The sequence below is a fragment of the Columba livia genome, chromosome 2 (assembly GCF_036013475.1).
Source record: "Columba livia isolate bColLiv1 breed racing homer chromosome 2, bColLiv1.pat.W.v2, whole genome shotgun sequence".
In the NCBI taxonomy this organism is placed as follows: domain Eukaryota; kingdom Metazoa; phylum Chordata; class Aves; order Columbiformes; family Columbidae; genus Columba; species Columba livia.
The window spans coordinates 132,016,711-132,041,674 of NC_088603.1; the positions used below are offsets into that span (position 1 = coordinate 132,016,711).

The 24,964-nt window shown below is 40.1% G+C and overlaps 1 protein-coding gene across 9 annotated transcripts in view; it reads right to left on the bottom strand.

Moving 5' to 3' along the window:
- MRPS28 (mitochondrial ribosomal protein S28) overlaps positions 1-24,964 on the bottom strand; it is a 78,002-nt gene that overhangs the window by 21,077 nt on the left and 31,961 nt on the right. For 2 of the 9 annotated variants that reach the window (XR_010470643.1, XR_002408170.2), the window contains one exon: positions 2,077-2,158. The exons of 1 other annotated variant lie outside the window; for it this stretch is intronic. Coding sequence is in view for 5 of the 8 variants with exons in the window: in XM_065053860.1 (XP_064909932.1) it covers positions 18,729-18,829; positions 24,354-24,421 (169 nt within the window). In the remaining 3 variants the exon portion in view is untranslated. 6 more of the 9 variants (XR_010470642.1, XM_065053860.1, XM_065053863.1 and 3 more) reach the window with 6 other exon arrangements.

Sequence of the window (24,964 nt, forward strand, 5' to 3'; positions counted from 1 at the left end):
GACAGGATAATAACTCCATAAAAAGCACCCACAGCAATGTGCTTCCAGAAATGCTTGAAAACATTTCTGCAATACAGAAACTATCAAAATAATAAACAAACAGCAGACTCAAGGAAAAAAGACGATGGATAATTTAATTCCAAGCATTCAAACTCCAACAGATTTCAGCAGGACGAATAATAGGAGATATAAAACAAGGCATATGAGGCAAGTTTGCTTAGGTAGCACCACAATTGGTTTTGCCTACGCAGTATAACCAGATGCATTCATTTAACAATTGCTTGCTAATAATGAACGGCGCTGAAGAGTTGCTTTGCTATGGGAGCAACCGTCCCACATCAAAAGAACCTCATTTGTACATCAAAGGAGAAATTACGCTCAATAATAACGTTTCTTTGAATTGTCCCCTATAAATAGTAAAAGACAAACTTAACTTTTGGTCGTAAGAGTTTTGAAGGGAAAAGAGTTTTTCATTATAGCAAAAAAAAAAAACCACAACAAGAAAACAGTTTGCGCACTGCAAATATCAGGAAAGAACAGAAACTAATTTTAACTCTGCAGTGTGAGGAGGCGGGTGTGAAAAAGAGGAAGACTCTTTCTTACACGTACTTCAAAACCTGCCGGCAACATCAAAGGAAAGCACGCCACGTTCTTCCAAGAGGTGTTTGTTTGCGCTGCAGGAGCAGCTTATGGTGCTTAGAACTCCCATTCGCATGGAGGGACACACTCCCATCAATACCAAGATCCTCTCACGCTTTCCTAATTACTCTTCAAACACCCTTTTACGGCACTAGCCCTGTGGGAAAGCTCGCTAGGGACTCGAGTGCACGGCACTGCGCCATTGAAGCTTGCTTTGCCCGCTCACAACAGAGTATTAAATATTGCTGTGCTTGCTCGCTCGCCACTGCCTTCCTCTTTCAAGAAACAGTTTGGTGCTCTCTGCAGAGTTTTCCTACTTCATTCAACACCACCCACAAGGTCTGAAGTAGCTTAGTGGTGGGCTTTATGTCATTTATTGATGATGGCATGGCTTTATGTCACACACAGCACTTTCAGGCTTTTCACTAATCCCCATTCTTCTTTTCTTCTAAACCTTACATTACTTGAGAACTTGACAGGACAAAGTTTCATATGGGCAAGACCTTCCAAAACCAAGCTGCCACTGGCTGTTGATGACCAGATGAAATACAGCAGAGTAGAGCTTTCATCTGTCAAGGGCTGTAAAAACTGTAATACAAGCACTCCTTCTTTTTCTCTAAATAAGGGCAGAAGTAAAAGCTCAAGGTTCAAATACATTTGAGTCTTTAAACCCCACAGAAGTACTGTGAACAAACGGCTAAGCGCTACAAGCAAGAACGGCCATGCACTCACTACTTTCCATTTTACCTCTTTGTGTAGGAAAATCACAAAAAAAATGTTGAAACTTTTGTGAACAGATCCTAACACTAATTGTACAATTAAAAGAGACAGTGTTACAAGATTTTAAATTCAGTACAAAACTTCAATTCATTTGGTTAAAATTAAACAATAAAAACATTTGTGTTTAATAAAGCCCAAATCAAGTCACATGGTGACTTTGTCACCAGTCTAAACTCATAAAATGCAGAAGAAAAAAAAACGGTAGGTAACTTCAATGTACTCAATTACTTCCATTAATTGTTTACACTTCCTAATGAAATCAAACAGTTTCACAGCCCTAAGCAATATAGCTTAGAGATGAAAAAGCAGGCAAGCCATACCCTCCTTGTTTTGAAGTCTCTCCACTCTCATGAGCTGTTCCTAGCAGGAAACACCCTTCCTCCAGCTGTAAGGACAGTCAAGCAGCTGCCTTAATAACCGATGCCAGCTCCACATATTAATACATAAAAGCAGCTGCCTGCCTGCCTGCCTATGCAGCTGAAGGGAAAGTGCTGGAGGCACAGGCCGGTATCTAATACTTGCACTGATTGCAAAAGCAGCTGCTGGGTTCATACAGCTGCAGGAAGAGTGCTGGGTATCAAAGTCAGAGGAGAAATGGAAGATGGAATGGCTTAAACTGTGTAATCGTAATTCCCAGAATTTATAATAGATACTTACATGCTTAATCTCTGATCCTTAGCTGCCCATTTGTGAACTGGGATTAAATATGGGATAAATATGCCTCTCTGCTCATAGGATCCTGAAAAAATTAAATTAATTTGTGACTGTGAAGCATATTAATATAATGATATCATACCAATGCCAAGAAGAAATATGGAATTCTATCTACTTTACAAACCACTCAAAGCATGGCCTAGCTGTTCATTACACAGATACCATTCATTCTACACATTAAAAAATATTAAAGACTTAGAAAAATTTACAATTAAAATTAAGCATAGATAGGCAACTTAAGCAGTCTTCATCTTCTGAGTGCTACGTAGACCTTGTAAACAGCTATAAGGATCTTTCCTCTTTAGTTGCTTTTCAAACATATGTTTGTGCGTGAGAAAAGAGTGCACATATACACAAGACATACCAGAGAAACATGCCCTGGCTCCCCTGCTCTGCCTCAGTCAGCATAGGTAGCAGTCTGTACTTCACTGCGTATCAACGCTGTTTGCAGCTTATACTGCTTTTGGAAAAAGTAATCTCCATGGATATCCTGCAGCTGATAACCAGCTATATTCTCAAACTGGTACAGAAATTGTATGTAATTACTGGCACGAGGGGTTTTCAGATGCCCTTCTTTGTTGGAAAGGGGAACTACAAGGCTGGCAGAACCGACCAAATGCCGAGTTGGAACTGGGTAAGAAGTGAGAAGAGCAGAGAACTAGAAAATAGATGGAGGTGTCTCAGGAACAGGGTCTGCACTGGAGTGGACTTCAGTACATGAGGCACAAGGGAGGGACCAAGCACAGGACAAGAATCTGAAGTGGAGGGAAATCTAGGGGCAGAAGATGGGATGAGGAGCATTGCACAGCACAGGTTCTTCCTCTTATGCCACTTCTTAATTTTGGTTCTCCTTCCAAGAGACCAAGGGGATGCTCCTGAGTTGGAAAGCTCTGATTCAGGCGCAGAGAACCTCCAGTGCCTCTGTGGGAACCAGTGCAGGTCCCCGTGCAGCCAGGTACCTCTGTTTCAGGCCCACAGTGTACTCTGCAGTACCGACACCATGTCTCCCCCTGTTCTCCAGAACATCCCAGACTTAATTTAGCTTATGCTGAGAAGTCCCACCATCCTGTCATTCTGGCTTCATTTCTGAACAAAAGTATGAAGAAAGAAAAACCAAGCTCAACCATCTCGAAATTGCTATTTCTATTCTCAACTAGTCATACACAATTACTGCCTATGCAATGGTATAAATGCAATTTAACAGCTACTACAGCTGCTGCCAGAATACAGTAACAGCCAATACTTGCATACTGACTTTCTACAAACTGTGCGTTTCAGAAGTTGCCATAAGAAGGAAATACCTGATACACACTGGAAACAGTCTACCTTCAAATCATCACAAATAGTCTATATCTTCTTAGATTATTCCACACAGCACTATCAAAAAAAAAAAAATGATCAAAAAGTTTATTAAAGAAGTCCTATGTTTTTATTCAAATACATTATTAAAGAAAATAAGCAAATGAAAGACATACAGAAAATTAAATCTCATAGTATTACTAACTACCTTCTTCAGTTTCTTTAGGCTTTTAGCAAAGTTTAAGGATGAAATACTGGAAATGGTATACTAAGAAAGTGATCAAAGCAGCTTTGCAGATACTTTGTGCCCCATTTTCAGTCACTTGTAAAATATTTTTCCTCAATTCAGGGCGGTCAAACACTGGAACAGGCTTCTTAGAGAGGTGGTCGATGCCCCGAGCCTATCAGTGTCTAAGAGGCATTTGACATTACCCTTAGGAATATGCTTTAATTTGGTCAGCCCTGAAGTGGTCATGTAGTTGGAATAGATATCATTGGAGGTTCCTTCCACCTGAAGTAATCTGTTCTATTCCTATTTACTGTAAAGTCCCTGAGCAAGTGAGCTCTGTAGGCAGCTGCCCCAGCAGCCCATGGCTGCTTGGTGACCCATCATATCAGCTACTCTGGCTCCTCTTGTTCATGTTCTTGTTCATTGTCCTGACAAGAGTCTCTTCAGGTCAAGTCCCACAAGAGAAGATGGGTTTCTGCTCAGTGCTGGCACCACAGTATAATACTTTGGGCTATTGCTGAAAGATGCCATATTTCACAGGAAATATTAATACTCACTTGCACACATTCTGCTCAAGAATATCCTTAGCACAGATAACTGGCACTAACATCACCGTTAACAGCTGTATACAAGATGTCAGTGAGCAGATGACCACGCTCATGAGTAACCATTGTCCAAATGCAGTGCAATTCATTCTGCTGAAAAGCCCAACCCCACCAAAATCTCTCCAGGAAGAGAGACCAGGCAGAACTAGCACAAGGCATCACCAAAGCAGCTCAGGTGAGCTTTTTTGGGCTCAATATCTTTCATTCATCTTTTATTTTCCCCCCAAACTGAGGATATAACTTATATGTTGTATAAAATGTACATTTAAATGACCGGTACCATTATGTATGGCTGCAATGCACTGTTTTAATATCAAATAAATTTTAATGTTAGTATCAAACTGAGTGAACTTATGAGGACAGCTCTTCCTTGTGCTGCTGTGGACTGTGTTTTCATGTTTCAGAGCTGAAGCACATGGTAAACAAACCACTCACACTTCTCATTATGGGCCAAATCATACATAAAATTCTGGTTGATAACTAATGCTTCTTACTCAATTTGCTGTCATTCACACATCACTTCTAATGCAAGGGAATACATTGGTGTGCAACATGCTGCACTTTTATCAATATCCTATACACAAAGGTAAAATCAATTCACTGCCAATAACATAATCTTCCACTGCTCTATTAGTCAAGAATTTCCTCGTCCCCTCTCCAAGACTCCGGTAAATGAAATTCTTGATGATTCCCAAAACACTAGAGGCATTTCCCCCTTTCTGGAATACATTGGTTGTGTTGAAAGCCAATGTACACTGAAATAGCTGAGGAAATGAAGCAAAAAACTTTCAAAACCAAACCCAAAGATTTAGACCAGAAGAGGAATGGCAAGGTACACAAGCTAAAAGGCAACATCAGCAGTGGCCAAAAGGTTAAGGGAGGTGATTCTCCTTGTCTGCTCTCATGAGAACCCACCCAAAGTACCAAAGACTCTGGGGTTCCCAATACAAGCCATACATGGACCTCCAAGAGCAGGTAAAGAGGCCACCAACACGGTCAGAGGGCCGGAACACCTCTCCTATGCAGGAACGCTGAGAGAGTTGGGGTTATTTATCTGGAGAAGGCTCCAGGAAGACCTTATTGCCGCATTTCAGTACTTAAAGGGGGCTTATATAGGAAAGATGAAGTGAGACTTTTTACCAGGGCCAGACATGGAGCAACAGTTTTAAACTGAAAGAGGGTGGGTTTAGATTGGCCATAAAGAAAAAAAATTTTTTATAATGATGGTGGTGAGATTCTGGAACAGGTTTCCCAGAGAAGCTGCGGATGCCCCATTCCTGGAAGTGTTCAAGGCCAGGCTGAATGGAGCTTTGAGCAACCTGGTCTAGTGGAAGGTGTCCTTGCCCACGGCAGGGGAGTTGGAACTGAATGATGTTCGAAGGTCCCTTCCAACCCAAATCATTCTGTGATTCTATGATTCTCTGAGCAGACTCCTAACGTAACGGTCAACACACACCAGCGGTATGAAAAGGATGAGTTCCATCATTCACCCAAACCACCACTGACAGATTAGCACTTTTTAGGGTTTTCTTTGATTTAGTTTGGTTTAGAGAAATAATGGCTAGAATATCCCACTGTTAAGTACTCTCCATTTGATTCCTATCAGACAAGTAATGGACTATCGTATCTATAGCACCTGAGGCACAACAGGAAGCATGGCTGGTATACAGAACTGTAAGATGTACAGGATAGGGAAGAAATAAGAACAAATGAAAAAACCTCATCTGCCTATTCCTGAAAAAAATGACTGTCAGCAGAATACGCCACTCTGGAGAGTAAAACTTATCAAACAAAATACTCCCGGATGCACTGCAGAGATGGACCAAATCCATGACAACAGTGTACACAAGAAACGTGCACTCTGTGGAGAAGATAACAGTCTTAAGCTGCTACTCCTCTATTCATAGCATAATTACTATGCTGCTTCATACAACTTGTTTTCATTATATTCTACAAGCAGCAGTTTCACAGCTTGGGATAAGAATTTGACTTTCTCCATTTTCCTTCCCTAGATACCATGAGTTTCTACATATCTCAAGGAGTTCAATAGCTTTTACTTTTCTGAAATGAAAGCATTAAGGTTTTAACAGGAAATCTTTCCCTACAATCAAGTCTTAAATACAAAAAGCCCACTAAACAATTGCAATAGACAATGGACAATAAATACTGAGATTGCAGAAAAATCTACAGGCTTTTTAGAACATGCAATTCTCTATATACCTTGGTCCAAAACATGAGCAAAGATCTGTTTACAGGACCATACACAGCTTTTCAACCTTAGCGTCCAGCAGTATTTGTTACTATTATGCAAAACACCAGTGAATGTTTAACTCCAGCAACTGGCTGAGGCATGAGGATGTAACTACACACTTCTATGCAGTATAACACACAAATTAAATATTGACCCTCCTAATTCATTCTTACAAATCTCAAGTAAGAAAATAAGAAGCTAAACACTACAGAAGAAGGCAGTGTTGAGGTTTTCTTCCCGCTACCAAGTGAAGGAGGAGAATCCTGCTGCCGCCCTGCATCACCGCACAGCTCAGCTCAGCAGACTGGCACAAGCAGAGGTCGATGCTTCACCAGCTCCAAGCTGCGCCGCAGTCCGACTGCCAGAAAACAGATGCTGGGAAGCCATAGCAACATTTATGCCATTTACCAGAAGGGTCCTTTTCAATTATCATGTGAATCAACAAATTTCAGCCAGGAAGAATAATGTCTCCTGGTTAAAACACAGAAATAATAAATTCAGTTATATCCTACTCCTGCCAAAAAAGTCTGTATGCATGGGTACCTTGCAGTTTCCAAGTTGTATTTTTTTTTCATAAAATGGGAATAATAGTTTACTATAGCAGTGGGATGTTGACAAAACATTTCATTGATATTTACAACATTCCTCTTGAGGATTCTAAAGTCAGCAACAAAAATTAGTAATTTGGTATGACAACTTGTACAAAGACACATTCATGGTTACTCATACAAACTAGGATATGTATGTGTAATAAGCTGTTTCCCCTATAATGTCATCAACTCTTCATATCAGCCTAAGATCACAAATAGGAAATGACATTTTATTACAGGGATGCACAAAACAGGCAAGATTATATCATTCCTACTCTGAAAAGATTACAAACTTATTTTTAAGGAAAAATCAATTGAGCTTAAACCAGCAGGAGGGAAAACAAGTGATGATGAAAACCAGACCATGAGGTTACTCAAGATGTATTTTAAATAGTACAGATCACAAGAATGCAGAACAATTTTAAACAAAAAAAATATGGATCAAGATTCTTTATAGAGATTATCCATAACACGAGGACATTACAATTAAAATGGTAGAGGAAAAAAAAATACTGTGAAGAACAGTCACTATAAGAAAGGCAGAAAAGAGGTAAAAGAGGCAAAGACAGAAAAAAAACCCACACACATTTGCTTTGAAGTCAGAGTAGCTAGGCGTATGTATTTATGGTTCCTATGAAAGTGAATCCAAACATTTCTGTATGGATTGTCTACTGATCTAGTATGACCTAAATATTCAGCAACTCACTCCACAGGCCAACAAGTTCTGGTTGGTCTCCTCCCTGATCTCAGGGTGGGAAAATGCCCTTGGCCAGGAGCACCAGCCTCAGGAGGTTTGGACAAGAGGAAGCGGTGGCTGCAGGTCCCATCTCCTGCGTGACCGTGAAACCCGGTAAGTGCCGCCACGTTCCACCTCCTGTGTTTCCACTCCCATGGCAAGCCCTGCAGCTAAACGTTAAAGCACGCGAAATGGTTTTTACCCTTTAAACACAGTTTGTTTCCTTACAGAAAGCTTACAAACAAAGGAGGGGATGCTGATACATTTTGTGCCGTCTTAAAAGCTATTCCAAAAATGATTTGGTTTTCAGGAAATATTTCAGGGCGCAGTGGAATCACGATTTACAGTGAGACGCGGCTGGTCCCAGGGGAAAGCAGGAGAGATCCAAGGCTTTTATCTGTAACAAACTGGCTCGGCTTGGCTGGTGCTCAGAGCGCTGGCGGCGCGGCTGCCTCTTCTCGCACAACAGCGCTTGTGTCTTCCCAAGGCTCCTCGAGTTCCCACCAACCTCTTGTTCCATGGCAGAGAACAGCAGCGTGCTTGTTCACCCCAGCACACTTTTTCATTAAAGAAGAAATGTTGATTTCAGGGGATGTCATGAAAATGATTACGTAGAACAAAAGCATCTCTTCAGTTTGGGCTTATTACCTATGAAAACTTTAAATTTTACTTCCATGTGCCAAAACATATGAAATATTGTAATACCAGATACCGAGTTCAGATTACAACTCAAATCATCAAAATTAAACCTGCAACAGCACTGGTTTGCTGCAGACTTCAATCTTGAATAAGCTAATTTTTTTTTTTTGAAGTACTAAAACACACAATCCCAGGATCAAAATCAAAGTGTACCAGCCTATGTAAAAATTTATTCATAATATTTTGGATGCCACCCTGCACCAGCCCCCCTACTATGTCCTCTCCAATCCCAACATATGTTTGCGTCTCTGCTAGAGATAATTTTTTATAGTAGGCAAACTAATTAAACATTCTTTGGAAGCCACAGGGCTGAAGTCACCGCGCGGTGACTAAACACTGCAGCTGTCAGGGGAGGCAAAGTGGGTTCCCATCCTAATCCCGCGCTGACCTCGGAGCCGAGCCTGAGAACCTGTCAGAAAGGTGCTCTCACAGCACAAGACAGCGAGCGGCAGCTGCTTCTGCTCAGCAGGCTGCAGCCAGCCTTTCTTCCCCCCCTCCCCTTTTTTTTCCCCTTTTCCCTGTCACTCTGGATACACGCTGCACAACACTCACACACGCACATCCCTGCTCCTGGTGGAAAAGAGCTGCCCGCCAGCTCTGTTTTTCACATGCTTAAAAGCTGCTCAAGCCCAGGTCGAGATGAAACCCCATGTCCTGAAGTCAAACTGCAGTCAAAAAACCTGCGCCCACCATGCACGCGGGGCAAGAAGCACGGAACTTATAGTTAAAGCTATTTTCAAAACCAATTACATGCAGGTATTTGACAATGTTCATTCTTTTATGTAATTAACAAAAGCATTAAGCTTTTTTTTCCTTGAAAATAAAGAAAATTAATTGGAAACATACATCAATAATAAAAGCAAAAGGGAAAGCAAGCTTCTTTAATCACACTAAACTAGTCACTGAAACATAACTATGTGGCAGAATATCCACCTTTAATATGAAGGTGCAACTTTTTTAAATACAAGGCAGAGAGAAAGTAAACTTCTTTATATTTTAACTGAGATGCAATGCATATATATAATATCAATTCACAGCAAAAAAAAATGACAACAGATCCAACAGAGAAGGAAATGCTGAAAAATGCCTTTGAATTAGGCATTCATTCATTCATTCAAATACAACTCAGTGATTCAACTAGGTGTGGTCTGTCCACAAAGGCTCAAATTACTAAATTTACTGGAGGACAGCAGTATTCAGTCTGCAGGTCAATAAAGGAGATGGTTTATCAGAGACGACCATACTTGGGTCACCATGTTCCTCATCCCAGTGAGCTCCTCACAGCACCTCAGAGCAGCCTCATTTTCTAAAATCAAAAAGAACACAACTGTGATTACTGTTCACAGAAAGCTAATTCTGAATCCAAGACCCTGGAAAAGGACTTTTTAAAGGACAGTTTAAATAATTACTCGGTATCCCGGTGTTACTCAGCACTGCCTCATCAGTTTTGCTTACAGTTCACCGCAGGGTCCAGCCCAATGCACTGCACAGATCCATCCTCATCACATGTGTCCAAAATTTTCCTTTGGTACCACAAGCCCATCCTTACACCACCAATTAAACAACTTGACAGGTTTCTTCCAGTTCAATCCTTGCATGCATAAGGAAATAATGAACAAGCCTAAGAAGATTTCAATCCAAATTTATAAATTTGACATGTGTGTTTATTTATTGACTGGAAGAATCGATATTGGTTTCAGTGAAATAAAACTTCTCCATTACAGGTACCAAAGCCCCACCTGCACTAAGGTCTCCCATAAAATTTAAAATAATTAGTGATAACCATGACCAGATACTGCAAAAAATGTCATGATTGATACTGGCCTGACCTCAAAAATAAATACATCTTCATTACTTTAAACTAGGCAAGCAGCGTTACAGCCTTTTTCTAAAGTTACTTTCAGACATACAGCTTTCTTACTGTTTCCCAAAGGTACAAACGGTTACATGACAAAATGGTTAGACCTCCTCCAAGATGTGGGAATTGAGGAGAGGACATGAGTCCACCTTCCCCTCTCTTTTGTGTGAACAGCCTTTTCCTGCTAATTTCCAGGACTGCATCAAACCAGCCGAAGGCTCCGTTTCCATCTGTCAGGGAAGCAGGAGACAGGCGACTATCAGACACTTGAACAACAGTATCAGCGCTTCTTCAGGCATCAAGTACTCTTGAGGAAACAATAGCTACAAGTTCCTTGGCAAAACAGGTTACCACAAGCACATCAAACCCATCCTTTGATCAGCACACTGACTTACTACAAGATCACTGTCCCTTGGACTTAGAGGTATTTCAAGACACAGAGCTTGGAAATACAAAAATATCTTGTAGTTGGCAGATTTCTGCTATTTAAAAGGTATTTCAGGGGCTGAAGCATGTGAAGTTATTTATTCACAAATCAAAACTTAAATCTTCAAGACACAGGCCGTTCCTGAGGTCACTCACATGCACAAAAAGAGCGCTTGCCTGTGTGCGAGCCACCCACAGCACACCCCTGTGTTTTAAGTACAAGTTGCATTCCTTCAACTCTGGCTCCCTTCTAGGAAGCAAACTTAACAAATGAGATACAAATTAAAATCTGTAAAAACAAAATTCCATATGAAACTTTACCCATGGGAAAAGGAAAGAGAGACAAAGGGCAGATGGCATGTGACAGATGTTGGCCATGCCTGTCCCAGCGTTGCTGGAATGTGCACGTGTACACAGTGATGGGTGAAGGAGACAGGACCTACCCAGAATAAAACCCTCTCTGTCACTAATTTACAGAAGAACATGAGGAAAACTTTGCTTTTAATCTTCAAAGTGCAGCTGGGATCATTATCCAACTGCACTTAACTAATATTCAAAGTGACTGAAACCTTAAGGGAGTAAGTTTATAAAGTATGAGAGGCTGAGCCTGGATACACTAACATGTAAGTTCTCCTCTATGAACTGCCCATAAAATACTTACTGAAACACTGTGTGACAAGTTTCAGATTTGATAACAACAGTTAAAGATTTTTCTTGTTATAAATGAGAATCCCAAGCAAGCAGGTAGACCAGTTGTTTCCAATCAGGGAATTTTTAACAGTCTCATTATTACCTAAATTAACGGATGCCTTTCTCATGAATCAAAATTTTGACTGTAAATTTTTTTTCTTATTCTAGAAGTTACCTGATGTATTGATATGAATACTGGGGAAAGATTTTATACTTTTGTCAGTATGTGTCACATAGTTCACTATATAATTAATGCTTTCTGCACTGATTAAAGTTGACTACAAGGTAACCTTCTGTGAAACGACTAAAAGTTGTACTTTCAAATCAAGAAAGAAGGAGTACCAGAGCAGAAGCTACTCCATTAGGGAAATGACTGATTGACAAAATGGTATACCTGCTACATGCCAGCGGGTCCAGGTGTTTGCCTTCAGAGAGAGGCTGTACCACTGCTCACGTAACTACACTCGTTTGCCAATGACAGGTGACAATTTCAAGCCCGGTTAAAACAAAAGCATTCTTACCAGCAGTAATCACTTTGTTTTGTCTGCTGCAGGACACAAAAACCTAAAATAAACTATTCAGGCAGAAGCTAGTCACACTGCTAGATTGCACATCATTACATGTAATAACTGTCAGTGTACCCAGACAGAAAGTTTTAGTACATCTAATATTTTAAGGGGGAAAATAACTGACTTGGAGGGGCATGGGAGGGAAGCAGTATCTTGGAGGGGATGTTTCCAAAATTTAACCTTCTGAAAGCTGATGTTCTATACATGGTATTGACTGGCTAATTCCATTTTACCTCCCTTCCTTGTCAAACAATAGCAACTTCTTATTTCATATTTACACAGAACGGGAGCAGCGTTCTTGTTCTCCATCTGCTGGCTCTGCAGCAGCAGTTGACCACAATTGCCAGAATACTCCCACTGCTGAGATAAGGCAGCAAGGATCCAGATGCAAAGGTTTTATCCTGCACCATTACTATTAATATTTTATGAAGTTGTGTCTATAATGAAATGAAAACAGACATAACAGAACCAGAAATAATCTCAGAATTAATCAGACAGAAAATATGAACGTGACAACCTGGACTTTATGCAAAGGATTCACTGTACAATTAAGTACTCCGTTTCTCAAAGTAAATTTACTTCAAACTGGGTATCTGTTAAAAATGCTACGTATTTTTATTTACTACATCACGATTATTGTGATCATCATTGATTTATATCACTGATACGACACCACTGATTTCACAGCTTATATTGTGCCACATCCTGGAGTCCTTCTACTTGATCCAAGTGTTAATTTAACAGTTACCTTCAAAATAATTCCACACACAGAGATATCACCACAAGAGCTGGTATTCAATCTCTTACTGACAGTTTCTAATAACCAGCACACTAAGTTCTTCTTAAAAGCTAATAGCAAATTAAAAATTGTGGATACGTATTTGCTTGCACAGAGCGGGATGCTGTGGAAGGCGGCCTCTTGGTCAGGCTGGCTTGGAACGGCGGCCAGCGCTTAAACAAAGTGGTTTCTCTTTTCCAACAACCTCTAACGGGCAGGATGATCAAACTTCCAGTGGAGTCAGAGGGACTACTCTAAAGAACGAGCTTCTCCAGCTTCCCCAAACAGCCCCGTATCATGCAACACTGCTCAAACCGGGGACAAGAATGGCCCAGGTGCCAAGAAAAAGGTTATTTTTTTAAACTGGAACACAGGAGGTTCCACTTAAATATGAGAAGGAACAGCTTCTCGGTGAGGGTGACAGAACACTGGAACAGGCTGCCCAGGGGGGTTGTGGAGTCTCCTCCTTCTCTGGACACATTCAAAACCCACCTGGACACATTCCTGTGTAACCTCATCTAGGTGTTCCTGCTCCGGCCAGGGGATTGGACTAGATGATCTTTTGAGGTCCCTTCCAATCCCAAACATTCTGTGATTCTGTGATATTTATAGAACACTAACGATGATTACCACCAACCCATTTATGTCCTTTTAAGTCTTCACATACCTCATTTTCCCACTTGTTGGATTTACCTCAAATTCTGGTGTCCTCTTCCCCTGGCCCAGGGCACCAGTTACCTTGTTGGACTTGCAGAGTCTGGTCTGGATGGTATGCCCAGGTTTTCAGAAGTTCCCTTCCAAAACCACAACAAGTAACCACCCCACACAGAACACCATGCTATGTTGTCACGGGATAAGAAGGATAATAATCACATCGATGAATACAATGGGAAAGATGGGAAATAAAATGAGGAATAAAGCGGTTGATTTTCTCAATAAAGGGAAATCATCAGTGAAGTCCCACAGGAATCTGATATTGCAATCTGTATAGAAACATTCTCCCCCCAAAATAAATAGGGGGGGTTACAACACTTGCTCATAATACCATTTATATTTGTAAAAGATAAAGCTACTTGCAAAGAGCTGTGTAAGCACCTCACAGAGTAGCATGAACAAGATATAAAGTAACAAATAAAATTGAACATAGGTAACTGTGAAGAAAAGAGAACTGAATTCAAATTTTTTTATGCTACTGTACAAAATCACGGCCTTAAAACATGGCCCCTGTGTTCATCATCTCTCCTGAGAATGGATATAGTAAACCTGGAAGTGTTAAGAGAACAGTGGAAAAAACAGCTAGGGCTGTTCGGCAGCAAAAAAAGAATGAACTAACCAGGAATACATTTGAGTCTCCTGCCATGGAAAGCATCGAGTGGGTAAAACTGTTCTCTGTCACTTCTATTACAGGAATAAGTGGGCGTTAAACAGAAGTGGTGTGACAAGCTAAGGACAAGTAACTTCATTTATCACGCAGACTGTGCTACTCTGTCATTAGTTATTGCAGATGCTAAAACAGTTGTCAGAAGCTTGAGGAGTGTTTGCCTGGGTCGGGGGAGATGAGCGAAGGGCAATTCACCAGGAGGACACCAGCGCTTGCTCAGCAAGACCCCGCAGCCACCAGCTGCGGGGAGCTGAACAAAGACACCGCTCTGTTCCTGCCCTCTCCTTAAAGCTTCCCCAGGCACTGGCTGCTGCTGGAGACTGGGTACTGCAAGAGGAACTGCTGTCTTACCCAAAATAGTTGTTTTTGCATTCTTGCTTCTGCCACCAGAAGCCGCAGGCATGCACGAGGAGAGGCTCTGGGGTGGGAGATCAGCCCCCAGGCAGGATGGAGGGAGGCGGCTGCAGCGGGAGACTGGGAAGCCCCTCCTTTCCCCTCAATTCTGTGTTCGGCATCCATTCAAAACACCTTGAAAACCTCAATTATTTTCAAATATCCCCAGACAGGAGTTAAATAGTTTTGATTAGAGGGAAGTAAAGTCTTTAAAAGCTACCCTTATGCTTAAACCAAATTACTCAAAGGCCAAGAATCTCATCATTTACCTGGAAGCAAAACTTAGTCACTGAAAAGGAAAACACAGATGCCCTGGAAACCTTCTGTTGTTCAAACAAACATGAAAAGGTATTAAAAATCATTGGTTTAAAAATACTGATGCAAAAAACAAGTCTGAAGCTAAACTAAAGTTAATTCAGCAAAAAGCTGTTCTTTCTTCTCACCAGGAATCCAACCTCGCTTTAATTGGTTTACACTTTTTTAAATGGTTTAAATTTTTTATGCTTGTACAGCCTCTTTCATTTGAAGTAATAAAACTTAAGAAGTGAATGAGAATCGCACACTGAAGAAACTGTTATTCCTTTCATGTATTTATAATTATTAAAATGCATGCAACCAACTCAGCACTTGTTTTAACACAACTTAATCAAAATCAAGAGACTCTACGTTAAAAACGCACATTTTCTGTCATCTGATAGCTGTAGGGAAGCGTTTCTCCAGAGCTCATCCTTTTATATTGAGGGAAGCTCTTGATAACGTACTTTATTCATCAAGAACACGTTGTGACTGACTTCATCTGACACGGGAGGAGGACACACATAGTACCAGTGCTTCAGTGAATCACAACTGTGCCCACAGAGCGGCCTGTGTCTTCTGACCGGTGGCTGTGTGTCCCGACGGCAGGATGTCACAGATAGGCCACAACGATGGCAGCTATGGGGCTCCCCCCAATAAAAGGCAGGCAGGCAGATGCCACCTTCCCAACCCAACACATTTTACACCACCTAAGGATTCATCCCACCACCAGGCGTAAGAAATCCTCTCAACAAAAGGACAGATTCACTGCTTTGTTTCTCAGATGAAGGAAGGTGGAGAGGGAGGATGGAAAGAAGACAACTGTATGGATCACCAACATGGGAAGGGTGAAAAAAGTCACCAGGGATCAAAATAACAACATCAACCAAAAAGACCTCTTTTTAATTACTGGGAAAAGATCTTATTACTTTTTTACGTGTCGGGGGAAGGGGGGAGGCCGGTGAGTGCCGGGGTGGAATAGGAGGCATGATTTTCTTGCTTCATATTTAACATCGTATCTACAGAAACATCCAAGTAGTAGAACTACTGTCTACCATTTGATCCCCATTCATATAACTGTTTTCTACATGCGCTCAACACGTACTTTCTAATTGCCAGTTTTTGATTTCCAGATCCTTGCTCAAGCTTGTCAACTTAATTTTGAAACCCAAGGCTGTATTACAGTTTAAAGGAATCTGAAACTAGACTAGCAGCCCCTCTCAGCTTGGTATCACCTACATGTTTAATAAGCATGCTCACTAATCCACCACCCTGCTCATTAACACAGATGCTGACAGCTACCACTAACCCAAGGGAACATCCCATGGAAGCAACCTCAATGTATCTCTTCATTCAGACAACAAACCACTCACTGATAATGATGCACTACAGTTTTAAAACAGGTTTTGCGCATACTGTACAGCTCCTGCTTCCCAGTTTGCTATCAGAAAGCCGCTGAGATGGCACAAACAGACTTACTGATGTCAAGCTTATGAAATGCACTGCTTTCCCTTCTGTCCACAAAACCTGCTAATCCTAATATTACTTTTTTTAAAGAAAACTAAATCCATTTTGCACAATTTTTAAGAAATCCAAAGGGATTGTTACTAATCTCATTGTCTTCTAGGATTTTGCAAGATATACTGCAATGAAGGAAATTATTTAATTTCCTAAACAGAAAAAAATACAACTATCATACAGTAAATTATATTATCCCACTAAAATAATATTTTTAAATGAATTATGATAAAATGTAGATAATTTACTCACATTTTCAAACTCTAGCCCTTCCAAATTTCCTGTGCTTGCTTCACATATCTGATTAAACACAGAAAATGTGCTGGACAGGGATGAATTCACTTCCTTTGTAAGAGAAATCTTGAAATGAAAGTGTTATATAAAATACTGTGCAACTACACAAAAAAGTCAAAGATCAAGCATTGAATTTTTTACACATGAATTCACCTCCCTTTAAAAATAACTGAAGTAACCCAAATACAAACAATACTACAAACCCCACTACTCTATGTGATGGCCAAATCCATCCAAGTCTATACGCTGTGAAGCCTCACTGGAGCTAAGCAACATTTAAATCACAATACCAAGACAGTGTTTCAAGTACTCAAATTTGGTCTAGAATGGTCCCATGCCCAGTTACACCTCTAGCCATATCTGATTGAATACATTTACATATAAATGTACATATGCACACACAGGATTTTCAGCCACTTAACTGTAATTCTAATTCCACAACAAATTATTTCACTACAATCAATATAATAAGATGAGCAATTCTAGTTCCCTGACAAGTGTATCAATAAAGTAAATATTTTTGCAAATACTTATTTTTAGCTCCAGGACATTTTAAAATTCAACCTCATTCCTTAACATATTTTACAAGCTAAGCTAAGGCTCAAATATGAACCTTTTTTCCTGGTTTATAAGAATCACAAACAAAAGGGGTTTATTGAAGAGAGTCACATTAAACATTGAAAGTATCAGTGAAATACATGTGCTATAAACCTAATTTTCAAATAATTTAGCTATGGAATTTTTCACTGTAAACATTCATTATGCACTCTAATATGTATTTTCTCGTGGTAGACCTTAATTGATTCTCAGCAGTCCATTCATAAAACAACTGCTCTCAAATAACTGGGTCAAACTGTTATTTTTAAAAGTGTCTAAATACAAATTTACACAGACACATTACATTCCTTGGAATAAACAAACACGCATGAAAACTGTCTACAGTAACATAATTTAGTGTTGACTTTGCTCTTCAATTTCTATTTAAAATAATTGCACAAACATTTGGAAAAGCAGAGCAGATCACTGACTGTCCAAATACTCCTCCTAGAAAACATATGCAGAAAATGTAAACACAAAACTTCTGCAGTAAAATTAGCTTGGCAGTAGCTGCATGCACCCAAGACTGGCCAGTCAGAAGAAAACATTTCCATACACAAGGACATTGTCTATTTTCCCATGCGGTTTCTTTGGAAAGAATAACCCATGTCTTCACTAGGCAGGGAAGAGACACTTCAGCCCTCTGCGGTACACAACTATGTGCCCACACAAGAAGAGCTGGCCATCTCAGAGGCGTAATGCAGGTGGAGAAACTCAAGGAGCTCAATTCCTTATATTCCAATCAGGTACACATACTGGGGAGTCTTCCATAGGACCCAGAACCCTTTACTACTTGTGTTTAATATACAGGGTGTTTGAAACACCCTGTAAATTAAGAAATATCACTTTTCTCAAGCAGGAGGTAACTCTTCTTCATGCAATGAGACCTTAACTAGGTGGTGTTCTCCAGAAATAAGGTCCTTCCCTTCTGAAGCAGCCTGTGCTATGCTTGAATGCTATGGAAACAGGTCATTGTTTTTGCTTTGCAGGGTGGACTTTGACTGCTAGAAGGTTCTGACGGTTTCCTCTGAAGTGATGCATAATCCCAGTCCAAAAAGTCAAACTTGTGAGTAGAAACCATAAAACAGGAGATAATCTTTCCAAGGCCATTACAATCTTCTTTCGAGTGAGTTTTTACCAGAGCAAACTGAAGAATGTAATTCACAACTGATTTTTCAGATTTGTCTCCATATAACCAAACCCTATTGACACAGCACAGAACATGTGCACAGTGATACCCACCAGGCTGGCACACACAAAACCAACACCAGCACTGGCGCTCAGCAGGGAAAGGTAGTTAGAAACTTGAGAAATGTTCCAGTGAGGTGTTAAAGTAACAGAATATTGTTATACACACAAACGGCACGGATTAAATGACCATTCAGTGCCTAACTAATTAGCAGGACTTCGCCTCTGCTGTGACCTGCACGTTTCCTCTGATGTGATTTACGATGTAATGCAGAATCCCACTGAAGTGAACAGGGTCTACCTGGAGATTTAAAGATACACATAAGCATGTTTTTTATTTGATTTTGTTACTCATTATTAAAAATTAATACCAGTAAAGACTATTTTTGGTACCATGGCTTTGTAGAGTCAGACTGCAATGCATTATTAATGTTGTTGTACCTAAAAGGAGATGACTTTCAGGCCTTCAGAGACTAGATTTAGGTGTTTAATTTCCACTGAAATGCAGTGAAAGACAGAAAAGGTTATCTACTGGTACCTCTGGAAACTCCCTCAAACATAAAACACATTTTTCTTCTCTTCAAATAAACTATGAGGCACTTCAGCATTCCCACAGATCCCGAGATGCAATCTAACAAATTCTGTTTTTTTTTTAAGATTGTAAAAAGACGTGCCTTTCTACACACTTTACAAACATACCAGTTTGAGGAGTATCTACACTACTGCCGTTCTGAATATGTGCCTCTACATACACAATGTTATCACCTCAATATTATCACAAGTCTCTGTATTTCTCATTGTAAGATGCAACAACCTAGTCCTGGAACTAGAAGTCATTTTATTGTTTCATTTTTAAATACCAGGTTTGGTGTTTTGTTTGACATTTAATCTGTACTGTCCATCCTGTGACAATAGAAGATTAATTGGGCAACTTAATATTATATTTTCCCCACCAGGACTGTAAATAGGCCATAATCTTTGGGAGAGCAGTACCTATTAATAATTCTTAGAAGTAAATCATCATCATTTTTCACAACAATGCAGTAATTCCCAATCTGAAAAGCATCACTACAGGTCATCAATGTTTTAAAATCTCCTAAGCCTGGAACTTCAAACTCTCCCATTTTCCCATTTTCAGGTAAATATCATACTCATCCTCTACAGTGTGTAAAACCAGATCTGCTCTGCAGTTTTAAGCGGCCCTTCCTTCAGCTGCCAGCCACTGCGTTTGGCGAGTGGCTGCAAAAGCTGCTTCTATTGACAGGTGTCTCCCCCCTCTCTGAGTCCCCACATCCTTCCTTTGTCGGGCCACAAGGGTGAGTTGGGATGGGAAAACGCTGGGCTGCTTTGTTCCAGGGCCGGGCAGCATCTCACTTTCCCACAACAGGTAGGCAGGAGCAGCGGGTGCTGCTGAATGCAGGAGACCTGCCGGAGGCTCCAACCACTGCTCACTGCTGCCGGCTCAGCCAGGGCATATTTTCTACTGACCGTGGCTCTCTGCCAAGCTCTAATTAAGACACTTCAGCATGTCAGAGATTTAACCCTCTGCTGCACCTACCTTCTCCCAAAGCAACCTGGGCATATCCATCTTCTTACACCCACCTTCTTTCTAGAAAAACCTGAGCAGCTTTCCCATTACTGGTACCGCGAGGGCTCCAAGCCCTCCACATTTTTCCATTTTTGATAAATGAAAATGAATGAACCAGGTAGTTGGCTCTACGACCCCTAGCAGCATTTCTAAAATGGAAAAATTATTCCTGAATCTGGTGTGTTTTTTCCTTCAGGTTTATTTTCCTTCAAAGAAAAATCGATGGATCTCAAATTATCAAAGACCAGAAATTCCTCTAAAAAATAGAGCAACAATGGGTTGTTGAAAATTCTTTGCTCTCCAAATAGTTTTTTGTTTCGTTCTTGAAGGCTGCAGAGCAGCACTTTTGCCATTAGGGTAATAAGGAAATCTGAAGGAGCCAGAGCTGTATTTCTATTTTACAAGAGATCGAATAGAAACCATACATTTGTTGATCTACCAATACTATCTATCGGTCTCACACAAAGAACAACCACCGAACTGAATGAGGGGAAGCTGTGACAATAGTCACAGGGACTAAAAGGAAAGTCCTGCCAAGGCTGACCTGCATCGATTATAATCTATATATTGTCTTGTTCCAAATCCCTGTTTAAGCACTGCATCATGCCTATACATGGAAATCTTCTTAATTAAATGCAATACAATTACAACGTGATTAAGTGATGAATAAATAATCTCATTCTAATAACTGGCGGGTAAAAAAAAAATCTTAACTTGAATATGAGAAACGTCTACATGCAATAAAACCAACACCAAAAAGCAAACTCTTTCAACTTGTAAGAAATTACGAAAACAGGAAATGTAGTTACTAGCCCTCTTATTACGAAGTAAAACAAGGCATCGTTAATGGAGGCTTTGATTACTTTGGGGCAATAAATGTGGATTTTACCCAGTCTAAATGGGGTAATCTATAAGTCAATCCTACTTCTTTGCTCTTATTGTGCATTAGCCCCTCCATGGCAGGAAAACCAGAGCTGTCTTCCAAAGCCATTACTGATCTGATCTTGGCTATGGACATGTTTTCTTGTTTTGAAGTGATATTCTCTGCTTTAGACAGTATGTTGACAACTAAAATATCTGACCCTCCCTATAGCTGTGTTTCTGTAAAGTAACATCGGAGCTCTTAATTTTGACACATCCAGAAAACTACATGTTACAAAATAAATAAGCTACCTAGTGGGATTAAGAATAAAATATATATATAAAATATTTATATATATATTTATATGTATTTTATATATATAAAATAGTTATATATATAAAATATTTAGATATATATATAAAATATAATATAGGTAAAAATATTTTCAGATGTTTTGTGCCATTCCAGTTTTCTGCTGAGATAAATGCACTTTTTTAACCCCCCCCAAAAAAATCTTCATAAGGGAAATGGTTAACATTCAGTTGCATTGCAAGCTCACAGAACCACGACTCTTTCCCCACAGGCTGTACAAAGACAAACCCTAAAAGGAGCAGTGGTGACAGGTCAGCTTCTGTCAATAGGTATTGTCTATTCCTATGCTTCAGAGTTGTAATCCACAGATGTTATTTATCGGAAAAGGGCTGTCCCACACGGTTCTATTGGAACGTTATTTCCAGTACTAGGAGGCTATGCCCTCAAATGTATTTTTAGAAAGGTTATTTCAGTTTCCATAAAGTTCTTTTGAACTTGCAGAGGCAGTGCGTGCCAAGCGCACTGCTGTTTTACACACAGGTTACGGTAACCTGGGGCCCGACGTTGAAACAAGCCAACTCATTTCTGTTAGAAACCTTTTTTCTTTTTGTTTGACTCACACTTCATTCTCCTTCTAAGAACTATGCCCACTTAAATTATGGCTACATATGCATCACACCTATATTGCGTATATATGCATCACACTTTGAGCTGACTTTACCAGTAAGTATACCAGTTTCAGAAAGAATAATGTTCAATTCTACTTCCAATGCATACAGATAGTGATTGATAGATAACACCACTGCATTGTGAACAGCCTCACATAGGCTGACTCCTATTAAAATAAAACAGAAAAAGAGATATATTAAAACTTAATAATAATTTAATCTGCTACATAAACAAATCTTAAAAAAACCAAGCAGAATATTTGTAAAAGTTATAATAAATAACTATTAATTTTTCATATGACACACGCTACTACTGTGAAAGATAAAGTAAAAGCTGTTAGGCATTGATCAGAGACATCGTTTCCCATTGAATAGTGGGCATTTCAAGCACTGCCACCTCCAAGGAAAAAAAAAAGGGTAAGCCCCTCATTATTCATTTCAACTGAAATTCTTTATTCTTATTTGCCTTTTACTTCTGCAAGTTACCACCGCTTCAAGAAAATGAATTGTACCAATGGAGTCATTATGAATTTTTCATTCTGAGAAAATATCATGCAAAGTTTCTCCTGATTACAATGACAATATTACCTTACTGCTCCAAGCCACTGGGCACATAATTAGCTTTACATGTAGCTTTCAACCTCTCTTTTATTATACAGCGCCACCTTCCAAACGTACAAGAACGCTGCAGTGGTTAGTACCTATTTCAATAAATCAGGTGACATATCTAAAGACAAGGGCTCATCTTTGCCTCTTTGAAAAATGTATTCTTATACCTCCTTTGGAGTTACCTAAAGAGACACTCCGAATTACAGCTGAGATATCACAAGATGCACATGGCATCAAAACTGGGAGTACTCAAGTTAAAACATTGCTCAACTTTTACTTATTAGCTAAGTCAGGGGAAAAACAATTTAGCCAGGAAGCTTCTTAACTCAGCTGGGAATTCCCATTTCAAGTTCTTCCTGACTTTTCATTTTTGGAGTGGAACAGGTTTTGTTAGTTATAGAACTAAAGTATTTTAAAGAGTATAAGGCATTTACAGACTTCTAAGGATAAAACTTAAGCCTCATTTATGTATCATATATCTCCTCAGATAAAACACCTGAGGAGAACACTGTTTGACACAGATTTGAGTCCTATAGATAAATATTATTCTTTGGTATTCCCTTTACAGTAGAAAAAGCAGCAGGTGCTGCTTGACATCTCTTTTGAACATTTTAATTTTTTAAGCAAAGCAACGTACAGATTGTTCAGGGGACCGAGCTACATCAGTGAGAAACAACAACTTCCTAAGACTATCTAGTATTTTTATAAAGTTAATAAATCTACTGGGAAATGAACAAATATAATTTTCTGCATATTTGGAAAAAATTGTATTGACACACAGGCAGCAAAGACAATGTATACAGCCCTGGTGTAAACTAGAAGAGTCCCTAAGGAAATTTATTCCTTCCTACAGCAATAAGTATTGCAGAGCCACAGAACCAGGTAATTGTGAAAATGTAATTTAACTGCCTTTTGCTAGCAGATGGACTTGGTCCTTCCTTGCTGTCCTCTGCCTGCAAAAAGACACAAATACCAACGCACTTCTGGATACATTTGAAATATTTCGGCGTTTGGCTTTTTTACCCTTGCTTCTTGCATAACACAGTCAGTATATTCTAGAGAGGCCTGTAAGGAGTAGAAAAAGGCAGAAATCAAGTAAAAAAACAAGCCACAGAAAAAGAGAAAAAGCTCATTGCCTAACAGATGCCCATGCAAGACAACTTGAGAGATCCACAATATAAGCAGGTTCCCATGAGTCTGAGCAGAGCGGCTTTTCTCCCTCCCTGCCACCCCCTCTGCTCAGAAACACTGAGGAGGAGGAGAAGTTTCACCTTTGCAGGAGGAACTTTCCAACTTTCAGCAATTACAGTCCTCTCATAACTATAAAGGATTATGTGTGTGTATATATATACACACACATATAAAATATATTAACCGTTCCTGAAATAAATCCCCCTCAAAGCAGGGATTTATCATTATTTATAGGATAATACCAGCTGGCTGCAGCCCCTCCTGACCAGCACACCAGCCGAGTGTGCTCCCACCCTTGATGTGCCAAGGAAGTCACCCAGGGCTGTGTAACCCTTTCTCCTAATTTCCATAGTGGTTGCTATCTACCCCATCACTGAAACCTTCACAGGACAGAAAAGCACGCTGTTTTAATAATTATGTATGTTATGTAGAGACCTCTTCCCACCCAGCAGAATGGGGGAGCATGAGAGGGAGGATGTGTCAGACTGATTTACATGCAAATACTACGCCTCGGTTCCAAAGTACATTAAAAGAAAAAGCAGTTGCCCTAAAATAATTTATGGCGAGCAATGTTTTACTACCCTTGTACACTTACCACTAAGTTCTGAAACTCTGGCCTGTTGATACTGAAGGCTTGTTATCTGGAAGTCCTGGCAACCCAGCCTACAGGGATGAGAACCATTGTAAACTGCTTGCTTTAGAAAACAAAAATAAGATTAGTTAACGTGGTGGCTGTTTGCAGAGCTGTTCTGCACAGACATCCTGCAAGACAGAACGACAAAAGTATTCTGCAGCCTCTCCTGATCTAAAACCACTAAATAATAACTGGACCTAGAGCCCAGCCAAGCTCACAGCTATGGGAAAAATCTGATGCGTAAGGCAGCAGAAATACCCAAGCAACTGCACTCGGACTTATTTCTGCCTACATGGACAAAGTATCTACCTTGTTGACCTGTCAGTCTCGCTAATCCACCCTCTATTTTCAGTTAATATCATTAAAGATCAGCGCTTGAGAGCCTGGAGGGAGAGGCGAGCACCCCATCCCCTTTTTCCACAGGGCGGTAACCAGATGTCAATGGCCGCAGCTGTGACTACATAATTACCTGTTTGCATGAACGCCGAGCGCAGTTTAGATTTAATAGGACAGACGACAATGCAGCAAAACGCATTTAGCCCACGATTACCCCTTTTCAAACATTCTCTCGC